We start from the raw sequence: 14438 nt of genomic DNA on the forward strand, positions 1-14438 counted from the left end.
ACTGGACAAATACACATACAAATTACAATGCAATAAGCTTTAAAAAAAATATTGAATTCAATATTTAACAATCCAATAGCCTATGGTACTATGTTAATGAATACCGAAGAGTCAATTTTAGGATATCAAGTATAAATATTAACATAAACCTAATTGATAATCAGGGCCTGTTTTTATACGATTGACATTTGGTTTCTACGATCATAAATCTTACGTTTTATATCTGGGGGCTTCAGAGAATTTGTTTGAGAGTCTTAGTTTTCATTGTTTTTTAGTATTTCCATAATCAATACAGTGCATTTTATATAATTTACTAGGTATTATTTCTTACATTATTTCTTACGTACCTAATTATTTTATTTATATAAATTTACCCTTAATTATTTTTCTTTTAATAGCTATGATATACCTAGCTTATAATATAAATATTTTAAATTTTATTAACAAAAATATATATTACATGTTCATATTCATGAAGCTTAAGTTTTCTTTGTCAACAAATTACAATAAAAGAAAATAATTTACAAATATGACATTTTTAAATGTCGCCAGATGACCACCAGTTACAACTTTTTGTATGGATACAGTGAGGCTCTATCACGGAATAGATTAAATAGAATTAATCTATTCTGTGGCTCTATTAAAGAGCCCTAGATCGTAGATACAGTACGCCGTGGCTCCATCCATATAGTATATGATCTAAAGTGTAGAGCATATGAAACCAAGATCTATAAAGAAATAAAGATATATAGATACATAGATCTTGATATGAAACATGCATTCTGATTCTGAACACGGATATAAAAGTTCTTTTATCCGTGATTCTGAATGGTTACCACGATTAAAGATAGTATCTTTAATCGTGATGATTACGATGATAATGATGATATCAATTATTTTATTTTTGATAATAGTTAACAATTTCTTTTTTCTTGTCTTTTGTCTTACTGTCTGTCTGTCCTTTATTTCATTTTATTTCATTTTATTTCACTATTGAATTTAATTGTAATTGATTCTTTCATTTTTGTAGTCTTTCAAAACGAGTAAAGTATAGGCACTAAAGTGTTAAGATATCATCATCGCCCAAAGTGACAGTTACTTTAATTTAAAAATGACTAAAGGTGTATCAGTATGAGTACTGTTTTATGTTAGAACAATCAGCAATCGATTTTATTCAAAAAGCTGGTAAGTATCTGTTATTGTTTTTAAATAATCTTTAACATTTAAATAATGTAAAATTAATATTAATAATTATTACCGTAATCAATCAATGTTTAGGGTAATAGCCATTGTCAATGAGTGCCCATCTACTTTTGTTTGATGAATATTATGATTAGAGTTTATGCTTTTTGTATTTTGTATATATATCTACATACAAACTGTATGTTAGGTCATGCATATTATCATCGTTTCCGACTCGTAGTTTGCGTGTTATCATCGTGATATAAACTCGTATTACTATGAAACAAATTTCTGTATTACTTAGCTATGTTTTTAATGATTATTTAAAAACATGCAAACTCCTTGAAGTCTTGAACCCTAATTATTACAGTAGGCATCTAGCGATCTCGTATATCCATGATTTAGGTATCATTCTTAAAATTATCCCCTACCTGGTTGTAAGCTAGTGCCAAAGCGCCTGCCAAGTGCCTCATGAGATTGGCAATTTCTTAAATGTTTACTCACAAAACAAGTCGTCAGACATTTCGAACATTTCCAATGTTTTTTTTTTTTGTTTTAGTTTATTGAGCATCAATTTTGGACGGCGATTGCATCCAGATGGTTTTTTCAAATCTAATTCAATTTTTTCTGTACCTACCCAGAATGTTTTTACTCCCCCCGTTGAGTCAAGGTAAAGAGTAGTTTTTAAAATATATTTTTCCACTTGGTGTATAATTGCTAGGTGTTGTAACTTGTAATGGCTTAAGATATTATTGCACTACCATAAAGACATTGATATTTTATCATTGTTTTATTAGATTAAATATGTATTGATATTTTATTTGTTAAAAGATTTCAATAATTGATAATAATTTGTATTCATTTAAGGTACTATTGACCATTTACTTCATATGATAACTGAAGAAAGAGATAAAAAATGGTATTGAATTCAGTTGTTGCGTCTCTTGAAACTTTATCAAAATCTCACTCTACACAAATTGTTCAAAATATGATACATTATAAATTTCAAAATTCGGTAATTATGATATTTGCTTAAATATATAGTAGTAAAATTAATTAATTAAATTTTATATTGTATCAAAATTTTTTTTTATGTCATAAAACAATAATTTCAATACCATGAGAATGTAAATGTATTTTACAATTGATATTTGTTGTTGGTATTATTTCCAGTTGAGTATTGTTGAATCTAAAAGTTCACTATCTGCTATGAAACAACTTTGTGAAAACCTCTATGATGATTTTGATGTGGAGCTTACAAATAATTTGGTTTAATTTGCCACTAATAAAATGTTTAAATCCTCACTCTCAGTTTCCAGCATCAGATATGTTGATCATCTTAAGTCGAGGAAGATCTGATCAGGTAAAATTTGTGGGTAGAATATGATTGTGTGTGGTGCTTATAATCAACACTTTTTTTTGTAACACAATTAGTTATGTTATATTTATTTTATTTTTGTGTAGTATTGCCTACTCATTATACAATATTTACTTCTATAAACAATTTCAAAATAAAATAAATTTACAGAGTAACAAACTGTGCAGAAAGTTGCATAAAATTACACAACAATCAATTTTATAGTGCTTACGTGCCAACACAAGAAGGAGTATAGTCAACTCTTGTTATCTTAAATCACAAAATAAATTCAACTTTTTTTAGTTAGTATTTTTCAAGTTATATAGTACCTCAAATACAACTAATAAATATTTAAATAAATATTTCAAAAGGCAAGAAATAAAAACGAAAATGTACTCAATCCTAAAACCTATATCCATATTAAATGATTATCCAATTTAAAATGTAATGAAATTTCAATTGAATTATATACCAAATATAAACTGCGCAAAAATATTTATACAGTGAAAACTCTTTATAACGAATCTGAAGGGACCAAGAGATTTCTTTCGTTAAAGAGAGTTTTCGTAATAGAGAGGGTTTAAAAAAAAAACAAAATTGTTGTTAGAAATTACGTTGATAATAAAATGAATATATTCAATATCGATAATAATGGTATTATTACGATATTAAAAGTAGATAATGAAAGAATGTAATCATTCTTGGAAATGTCGGTATTTTTGACGATTATTTTTATAATTTATAATGCTTAACAGGTAAATAGTGTTATGAAACATAAAATATTGTTTTGTTATTGAGAGTGACTATACGTTATAGAGAATGAATTGACTAATGGGTTATAAAGCAAATCAACTAATATTATGTCATGTTTTTGTTATATAGAGTTTTTTGTTGTAAAGAGTTTTGTTATAAAGAGTTTTCACTGTGTATAATATATATATATCATGTATCTTCATTTAAAACTATATATTCCAAGGAAAATATTTAATTTTTATCCTAATTTTAAATCATTTTCTATTTCTTTTTTAATTATTATTATTATTATTATTATTATTTTACAGATGTTTAATTATAATATTATGAGTTTGATTATTGAATGAAATAAAAATTAATTCATTTTTACTCTTAAAACATCGATAGATTATAATTATAAATTTTACAATGTTGATGCTTATTTGGTACAAAATTATGTCATACTTAATGATTAATTTGTTATTTGTCAAGTATAATATGCAATTTTGTTTCCAAGAAAGTAAAACCATACGTTTCTACCCATAGTGTTCTATGATTCTACCAAATTAATATTCTACTGTTATTACTAATCTAAATATATCGTGTCATACTCTATCTAAAATGAATATGTAACCATTTTATACACTTGAAATAATGTGCTTATATTGTACTATTATCAAAACATATAAATTTAGTAGATTGAAGTAGACTTTTAGTGCAATTCTAATTATAAACTAATCTGTAAAGCCATCACATGTTACATTTTTATAGTGGAAAGAGTATAATCGATTAATAATATTAAATGTTCTGTTTTTAGTGTATACAAAACATTATGTCTCATTTAAAAGAAGGCATTCTTCTACATCCTTCTATTATATATTCTTGGGGACATCTTGCTTCAAATCACCTTTTTAAGTTTATTAACTTTGTTGATCCATTTTTATCAGCTATTTGCTCAATTTTACTTCTGACCAAGTCAGATGCACTGCGTAAAGTTTATGGTAATGTAATATTTACATTTATCAATCAAATTTTATATATTGTATGTTATACTATAAGATTAAGAGATTGCAAAGAATACATTTAAATATAATTGAGGTTGTTAGAAAGTTGCCATTATAACCTATATACTCTTTATTATTAAAGAGGTCATTTTGAACTAATTAATTTAATCTAACACAAATAATAGAACCTTAAATCTTATCCATAATATTTATTTTATTTTAGTGATTGGTGAGATGTGTGCGTCTGTTATTGAATATGAACCATCAGTTATAGATGCAAGTAAACAAAATTTGTCACCTAAATTAGAAGAAATATACAAAATTATTAATGATGTTTGGTTAATTTCCAAGGATATAAAGGTCAATATTAAACTTTTTTTTTTACTTTATGTAATAAATATATTTTGTATAGACTGTAGATGAGTTTTGCAGTTTTGCTTAATGTTATTGAAATGTATATATGTTCAGAGCATATTTAGAGTCTAATTTATTTAGGTGTAGAGTATTATTTATCAGTCTCAATAAAGTATAGATGTTATCATAAATCTTATTCCCTTATTGTATTTATTGCTTATTATTAAAGTGCGGATTTTTATGCACTAAAAAGTATCGAAATATGCCATATAATATGCAGTTATAATTTATTGCAACTTATAATAATTAATTACTTAAATATTTAATAAAAAAAATTTAGGGAATTTTTTGAACAACTTGATGTATTTTTAAAATTGTATTTATTATTAAAATGAATAATCATATGCATTTCGAGTTTTTCTTCTGTGAAGCTGTGATGTTTATCGGTTAACATATTTTTAAAGACTGAAAACGAACATTTGACGTGTACAGAAGTTATTGGGGTATATTTGAAGCAACTTAGTATTATCGGGTCTTAGCAAGAGCGATTAAGTTTACATCGTAGTCGATTATTTATCTTATAAATAAATATATATAAATTATTATTTATAGTGACTATAAAATTGAGTTTTAATTTTTCTACTTGACAAAATATTATTTTATACATTTTTTTTTTTAAATTTTCGCTATGATATGCAATACATTTTGAATTTTGCCAAAATATGCAAAAATATGCAATTTCATAGAAATCCGCGCTCTATTTATAATTGAGTTTATGATTTTATATGATTTAATATGGTCAATGATAAGTAATAGTAATATATAATATTTCTTATAATACTCTTTTGAATGTTGGGTGTTATTTTTTTCTGTGTTAATTTATTGAATAAAAAAGGTCATGGTTTTAATTATAATTGTCTATATTATTCAAATGATTAGTCCATAAAAAATGTATTTTTTATATTTATTTATAGCTGATTGAAAATATTCTTGGAGCATTAAGCTCAATTATTATGCTTATGAGTACTGAAACATTAAATAGAGATTGTATAGTAATTTTGACAACAAATACTGAGCTTGTATAATAAATGTTTATCAATTGGTATGTCTTGATATTGGGTTTCACAGTACTTGGCAAGGTTTTATCTGCCATATCAGAAATTATGCTAGAACCACTAATAGATATAACATGAAATGGTAAATACAATCAATTGTAACATATAATTAATTATTAATCTACAATTGATTCTATTTCCAGGTTATTTTAATGTCAGATTATGATATTCCAATGGCTATTAAAAATCATTCCAAAGTTTTAGGATGTTATACTTATTAAGGTATTATTTTATCTTGTTGTTTGATAAATTAGTGAAAAATTATAAATTTTATCTTATTATATTGATAATATATATATATATAAATATGCATTCAATCAATAACATTTTCATGTTTTAATACTATTTTCTAATAATAATTCTTAATATTTTGCTGTTATATTAAAATGATGATATTTATTGTTAAATTAATTAATTATACACCTTATTATGTTAATTATAATCATAAGTATAAGAACTTCTTAACATGTTAATATAAAAGAATATTTATACTCAAAACATGCATTTATTCTATACATATAATAAAACTAAGTCTTAAATTCTTTCTTTTTTTTTAAAACATGTTACAAACTAGATTTAAGATAATAAATGAATAATAAACTAAACATTTTTTTTTTATATTCTTACCATAAGTAAAGAATAGTAGTTTTTACTATTAAATTATAAATACTTTCACTTTAATGACAATAGTTATTAGTTATTACATTAAAACTATCAAAATAATATAAACAAATACTTTCATCAAAAATAAAATTAATATTTCAAACAATGCTCAATAATAGTGATTGATTGAACATAAGTTTTTAATTTAGGTAAACATTTTGGTGACAAAATACGTGAACTGATATTAAGAGATCTTTGATCTTATTCAGAGCAAGGAAGAATGGGTGCTTTATTAATACTATAAATGCTTCTAATCAGAGTATTAAAGTTAAATCTTCAGAAATTATTCTAATTTTGTAAGATCTGCTGAAAATCAATAGCTCATTTCAGGTATTTATTAAAAATTACATAATGATAATTAAATTTAATAATAAAATAAATAATTAATTTTCAGATGAAGAACTTATTAGTAAAAACTAAAAGCTTTTATATGCTTTGCATATCAAGGACATTTAACTGAAAAAGATGATTATTTTATTGAGTTTTTGATTAAAAATATTTGTTATTATATGCTATCAAATGTAAGTTAATTTATTTAGTATTATCATATTTCACCTTATTATTTTAAAAATTAATTGTACATAACACCTGTAAAATGTATTATTAAAGTAGTCTAATATTTTTTTCCAATACGTATATTTAAATTTGAAATTGGTGTTATTATTATCTAGTATATTTGATTATAATATATTTTATTTATTAATTAATATCTTATTGAGCGTTTAATCGTGATAAGAAGTCTCGTATTGTAACTAGAGTGTATTTTAATTATTCTTCAAGCATAACAATATATTTCTATGGAAAAAGGGTGATAATACACGCTAATTCTTATTTATTTTATGATGTCTCAAATGATTACCATAATTTTATAGACCCATCAAATTTGTGAAGTATTTAGATGTAAAAATATAAAGCTTTATATTTAGTAAATGACTCACTGATGACTCTAAAGTCGACTTTATTATTTAATTATAAAAGACTAACTGTACTCGTGCACTTCGTTGCCCGTACAAAATGCATCCGTGATAAGTTTGGTTGCCTAATGCTAACATTTAACGTGAGGATAAAAGTTATATTTGGTTTTCCAGATTTGGTGTTTAAATGATATTTCTGACATATCAACTTTACATAAATGTCCGCCCAGCACTGCATTTTTTCAATCGAAAACTACCCTATCTTTCGGAATGCATTGAGAACATCATACCCTCCGTACACCAAATTTATATACATAGATATATTATAGTTAGGTATTAGATTCTGAACGGAGTGATGAATGTATTGATTTTACAATGATGTGTGTTTTTTTTTTTTATTTTTGTGTCTGTCATTACTTTTTGGAGTAGTAATAATGCTTCGATTTTTGACTTCAGCTCCTCTTTAAAAAGGAAAATTCATCTAGTTGGTACTTTTTTGGGGGGGGGGGTCAAAGGTAAAAAATTTCCAATAGTTTTCAAAAGCGTCGGGTAAACCCTGAAAAAATTACAGAAAAACGGGAATTTTTACGCATAACCACATTTTGACAAAATCGATTTTTTGATTTTACTGTAACTCAAAAACGAATTATTGTAAATACTTGCAATTTTCACCAAATGTTTATATTATAGTTATCTATTTGCGATTAAATTTTCAAAATATTTTGACCTTTTTGAAGCTACTTATAGACAATTGAAATTTTCGACTTTTCTAAGTTTTTTTTCTTAAAATGTCGATAAAAAAATTTGGCTATCCAAAAAATCTTTAAAATTTAATACAAGGTTTATTATAAGTTGTACTTATCAGAGTAAAAAAAAATCAAAAATTGTTAGTCACAATTTTGTTCATAAGCATAAGTTCAAATATTTTCGAAATATATCAAAATCGCTAAAATTTGCAAGGAATTTTGAAGTTGAAAATTCATAAAATTTTTGTGATTTATACTTAAGGTTCAAAAATCCAATACAAGGTTATCCATAAGTTTCCTTTAAGTAATTGTAAAAAAAAATTCCAGCGTCAATATAGAAAACATTTTATGAGCGTATGAAATTTAATTTTTTACGAAATCGCGTAAAATTATGATATATTACAATTTAAATATAGGTAATAATATAATATATCCAACTAATTATCATTGACTGACAAATCATCTCCGTTCAGAATCGTTTTTCGTATACATTGATACCCGTAATTCATTCAAATTTAACACATCCACACGACCTACAGTGACCTACTGTCCATCTCTAATATACAGCAGAGCGATACCCATTGGCCCACTTTTTATTTTTAATAATTAAATGTTCTACAAAATATATTGTAGTAACAATTAAGTCATAATAAAATTTAAAGCATTGGTTATGACATAAATCATTATGATATTTTTATTTTTTATTAAATAAAATATCATTAATATAATTGGAAATGTAAAAATTAAATTAGAAAAATATATATATGATAGTATTTCATACAAAATAAAAATGTAAGTAACTAACAATATTCATTACACATTGTAAAACGGCTAAGGCATATACAACGCTCCGAAATATAGGTACTCATTTCTTTAGAGGACGAGTTAGAAATAAATTGTTCCGGATAGCCGATAGGACTGTGATTACGCGTCAACACGAATATACGATTATCAAATGAGTATACTCTGGTCTCTGGCATACGCTGGTTAAATTGTATTAGATCATATAATACGATATGAGGTGATGTGCGCATGTTATGATGAATTTAAGTTCAGAGATTTGAAAAAATAATATATAATATCTCATTTGCGTCAAAGGGTTAAATACATTTGTGCTTAAAATAAAAAACTATACACAGTGATTTATAGCCCAAATACATCTACTTTACATTCAATGCATTGATGTCAATTAATATTTGAGATAAATTCGAAAAAAGTTGATCATTTTCGAAGTCATAGATGTCTTATATTCTAGTAATATTCCCTCGCGATAAATTATTTTTTAATACAAATTGACACAATAATAATTAATACAATAAGCAGATATACATATTTACATTAAATCAAACTAAATAAGAAACTTAACTCATATCTATCAGCTATCTTTATATTAGCATTATTATTATTATTCACTAGAACTTGCAATACTACATGAAGCAGTTTTTACGAAAGTAGTTTACATCGTGTTCAAACCACCGTATTTTTTTTCAATTCACAATAACACGACCGGTCCGCGCGATAACGTACGTAACCTACTCTCCATCTCTAATACACAGCAGAGCGATACCCACTTGCCCACTTTTTTTTTTAATCTATGTATATAGATAAACAATTTACATGTTTTCAATTGTTTCTCCGTAATATAATCTTCCATAAAAAAAAAAAAAATTAAGACTATCGGTTGAGTAGTTTTCGAGAACATTAGCATCAAAGTTTTCAATTTTCGATTTTATATATTAAGATTTTCATTGTTGTTTTTTTACATCCGGATCCGTATTTTTCTGGTGGATTTTCCTATAGTTGTAATACATAAGAACCTTCTCCTGACAATTACGAACACAACAAAAAATGAATTAGCGAAATCGGTCCAGCCGTTCACGTGTGATGCGATGAGAGGGAAAAAGGGAACCATTTATATATATAAATATATTAATTATTATTTTAATTAAAAAAGAAAAAAGGCCACAGGTTTTAAAATAACATAAAGCACTATTTATAAAAAAAAAATAATAATAATTTTACCATTGCATGATAAAAAATATTTAAGCTTATTTATTATAATAATAATATAAATATTAATCTATATTTGGCTGATACTGTGTGTCTGATAACCAATCCTTTATAATATCACAAATTGTAGTCATTGCATAATTATAAATCATGTAGTATTAAGATATACATATCTGATTATTCTGATTTAAGATGTATATTATATTAAACCACGGTCTTCATGACTTTATGTATAGCCATAGAACATTAGATCATGATGTATTGACTATTTATGTCACAGAACCAATAAAATAAAAAAATAAAATAAAGATATATATTATTATTCCATGTTTCGTTCATGTTTACGATGACTTTTTTTATTTTTCCCGCTACCATTGCATCACTGCAATTTAAAGATACAAAATCAAATACAATTTTGAGGTTAGAAAATAAAGTTTAATGTGGTGATATCAGCAGAAAATCAACAATCATTGAAATTTATAAACAAAAAGAAATAACAAAAGTTAGTATCGTCTTATTAGTGATTATTTATTATTATATTTGTATAGTAAGTTGCAAGTTCTATACTTATCAGATTAAATTATTAAACTTCATACCTTACAATAAATATTAATGTTACTAAAATTTTTAACAGATATACAAGATGACTCTTCAAGGAAAAACACTTTTAGCTCGTGCATGTGCTGCTCAAACAAAGTTGACATTTTTAAAGCTTGCTGGTCCACAATTGGTACAGAAGTTTATTGGTGATGGAGCAAAATTAATACGAGGTGCATTTGCTTTAGCTAAAGAAAAAGCTCCTGCAATAATATTTATTGATGAATTGGATGCTATTGGTACAAAACGTTTTAATTCTCAAAAAGCCGGTAATCGAGAAGTACAAAGAACGATGTTGGAACTCCTTGATCAAATGAATGGTTTTACTTCAACAGTTGATATAAAAGTGATTGCAGCTACTAATAGAGTAGATATTTTGGACCCAGAATTGTTGAGGTCTGGTAGATTAGATAGAAAAATTGAGTTCCCACACCCCAACCAAGAAGCTCGTGCACGTATTATGCAGATTCATTCAAGGAAAATGACCAAATTTGATGTTAACTTTGAAGAACTTTCAAGATCTACTGATGATTTTAATGGGGCACAATGCAAGGCTGTTTGTGTTGAAGCTGTAAGTTAACTATTATCACCAGTTATATTTACTATGTAATAAGATTGTATATTTAAATATTATTCGTTAGGATAGATTGAACTGTTAGAAGTAACAAAGACAAATACCTTTCTATACTCTGTACATGTAATACAGTGATACTTCCATACAATGAAGTCGAATTAGCAACAAAAAAATGTTGTAGTATAGGGAATTTATTAAATAGAATCAAGTATTGGCTAACAATGAAGGTCATAGTTCTTAAAAATATTTCGTTAAACAGAAAATTTCGTAAAATGGAAGTTCGTTATATGGAAGTTTCACTGTAGTAACCTCATGGCTCAGCCCGTGACTGATTTAGTCAGACCACGCTCCTCCATCAAATCGATTTTTGTCGTCAGCTTTCATTTCTGACGATCAGTCACGGTCGAAAAATTGTTGTATCATAATAATCTTAGTATAATACAAGCTTGATATAGTTCTTGATATAAAAAAAAATTGTGCGTGTAACAAGTACGTGCGGATGAAGTGAAACTTTTTTCAATCAATTCATTTTTTTTATCGGTGTAAATAGATTACTATTACATGAACAAGCAGTTGCATTTTAATAACACATCAATATTGGGTTGACAAGGTAACAGTCTATCAACCAAACTTAAAGTTAATAGTATTAATAATAATCAATATTTTTAATAATATAGTACATTTGCCGGTATTATAATCGTTCGCGGTCCGTGACGGCCTGACTGTCGTCTTGTTTCCCTCTGTAAAGAAGTTTCACTTCAAAAATGACACTTCCATGTACTTGGCGCCTACTAAAGTACTAACTTGACACATTGCCATCGCTTGAAGTTACTGATGTATAAAATCGTATACATTAATATTTTGTATATTAATTGTTGAAATTATTTACTATGAAGTTGGACATTGAACAATTGTCTCTTTATATTACCATATTTTATAATTAATTTCAAAACTTATTTTTAGATTTTATTTCTCATATTGAGATTAGTTTTGTTTATTAAAAATATATATTAACATAAGACTATATAAGAGTATAATTTAAAATTCTGATTCCATTTGAGTTTATTTTGACCACATGTCCACATTTAAAAGTCTGATGTTAAATAATTATAAGTTATGAAATGTACACACTTCTGTTAATAGTATTATTTTTACTCTAATTTAGTTGGTTATGTGTTATTAATACTTTAAAAAAACTATGCCAGATTTAACCTTGGGTTTTTGGAAGACTTGTAAAATATCCATTATAAAATTAGGAAAGTTGCTTTCTGTACAACAGTTGATTGATTTACTGTTATGGATGTGTTGAATTTGAATTAAATCATTGTATAAAAAAAAAAAACAAATCTGAGCATATCAGAATACTTCTTATGATATTTTAATATTTTATATTACTATTAGCAATATTGTACTAAATAAAATTATTTATTTCATGTTTTAGGGTATGATTGCTTTGAGAAGAGGTGCATCAACTGTTACTCATGAAGATTTCATGGATGCCATAATGGAAGTCCAAGCTAAAAAGAAATCCAACTTAAGCTATTATGCTTAAAAAATTAACAGAACATATTCATTTATATCTTTGTAATGGTTTTTTCATCTACAAATAAATAATTAAACTATTTCTTCATTGCTGTTCAACATTCATTTTGAAGCAGTTAAAAAAAATGAACGGTTTATTAGAATTCACATTTTTACCTAAATATATACAGGGTGTAACAGATAGAACTGACTTTTGGAATAACTTTTGTTCTAATTAACATTTTCAATTTTTTTTTTATCATTAAGAGACCCTAGCGCTACATGTATAATTTAAATTTTTTTATGTTTATTTCTTAGTACTGAAAATAAAACAAATAAAATTTGATTTAAATTTTTTTTAATAAATTTAGCCAATTTATGAATCTGATTATAAGAACAATTTTGTTGGTAAAACAATTTATATATGGTAAGTAGTTTATTTTTTAAAATTTTTTGATTAAATTAATTTGGAAAGTAATAACTTTTTAAAAATATGAGTTTTGAGAATTTGTTGACATGAGTATATTTCTTAAATTATTTACTCGTCATAAATACTAACAATTTTTATCATACGTTTAAGTACCATAATTTATTTTTATTTTTTTGAATCAAGTCTATCTGTTACACTCTGTATAATGAAACTTATGAATAATATCAACTTCCATACTGTACATACGTTTTTAAAACTGATCTTTTAAAAACACAAAGAAAATAGTGAAGGGTTGTTAGTAAGAGTCATTGGTCAAATTATAATTCTACATTTATTAAAGTTTATTACAGAGTGCCAACATTTATTACATATTTCGATTTAATATTAACCTCAATAAATACTAAACTCATAATCAAAACAACGAAACTTCTTTTTAAATATGTTGGTTGTTTCCCAATAAAGTTATTTAATTAGAAAAAAAACTAATATTTTGAAATACTTTAAGATATTAGAAAACATTATTTGTTTAAATAATTTAAAAATATTTGTTCAATTTGGTTAAACAAATTTGGTCGATCAAATTTTTATTTATAAATAATAATTTTATTCTACCTATATGTATTATTTAAAGTTCACGGTGTACCTATATAAAGTATTACATTTATTTTTCTATAATTTTTATTAATACATTTTCATATTCCCCCCCCCCCCCCAATAAAAAATCCTGAGAACGCCTCTGTTGATGACTTATATTTAAAAGATATTTAAGGATTAAAAATCATTTAAATACAACTATTATATATATTATACTAATAAGCCAATAAATGTATAAAATTTCATAAACTTAAATGTTCTAAATTTACTGATAAGTAATAATGTTTAAACTTTTGTGCTGTCGTATATTGTAGCATTACTCAGTTAGTACACGATACACTCATATTTCGTTCGGTTCTTGAGAATAATAAATACCTAGTGAATTTCATAAGAAGTTACAATTTTAATTTTTGCTAATTTAGCAAAAGAATAAATATACAAAATTAATTTGTTTATGACTCAAATGTAAGTTTTCTTATAAGTTATTACTAAAGTCTATAATAATATAAAAGTATTACAAATACATATTAAAAATTTTTATTTATAAATATTTTAAATTTTTTTTAGAAGACAACAATGGTAAAGTATATCAGTATAATTCCCAAAATGTGTGTTTTAACCCTTAATGATTAGAACAATCTTAGT

At 25.2% G+C, this 14438-nt stretch overlaps 1 protein-coding gene across 3 annotated transcripts; it reads left to right on the top strand.

The window, feature by feature from the left end:
• The first annotated feature begins 966 nt into the window (after positions 1-966).
• Positions 967-12878, top strand: LOC132927813 (26S proteasome regulatory subunit 6A-A-like). Of its 3 annotated transcripts, XM_060992401.1 has the most exons (11): positions 967-1185; positions 1742-1852; positions 2050-2197; positions 2356-2545; positions 4499-4635; positions 5604-5826; positions 5888-5966; positions 6557-6737; positions 6802-6928; positions 10712-11245; positions 12690-12878. In XM_060992401.1, exons 9-11 carry the CDS (start codon positions 6917-6919, stop codon positions 12798-12800), a joined length of 657 nt encoding a protein of 218 aa, XP_060848384.1. In that variant the 5' UTR covers positions 967-1185; positions 1742-1852; positions 2050-2197; positions 2356-2545; positions 4499-4635; positions 5604-5826; positions 5888-5966; positions 6557-6737; positions 6802-6916; the 3' UTR covers positions 12801-12878. The 3 variants fall into 3 exon arrangements, with proteins under 3 accessions (XP_060848384.1, XP_060848387.1, XP_060848388.1); XM_060992404.1 differs by lacking the exon at positions 5604-5826; XM_060992405.1 differs by lacking the exon at positions 1742-1852.
• Positions 12879-14438: the final 1560 nt, after the last annotated feature.

Source organism: Rhopalosiphum padi, chromosome 3, assembly GCF_020882245.1.
Source record: "Rhopalosiphum padi isolate XX-2018 chromosome 3, ASM2088224v1, whole genome shotgun sequence".
NCBI lineage: Eukaryota > Metazoa > Arthropoda > Insecta > Hemiptera > Aphididae > Rhopalosiphum > Rhopalosiphum padi.

Bases quoted from the DNA above. Each gene is read 5' to 3' on its own strand.
- LOC132927813 (XM_060992401.1), top strand. The intron at 11,246-12,689 runs GTAAGTTAACTA...TTCATGTTTTAG, and splicing joins AGGCTGTTTGTGTTGAAGCT to GGTATGATTGCTTTGAGAAG.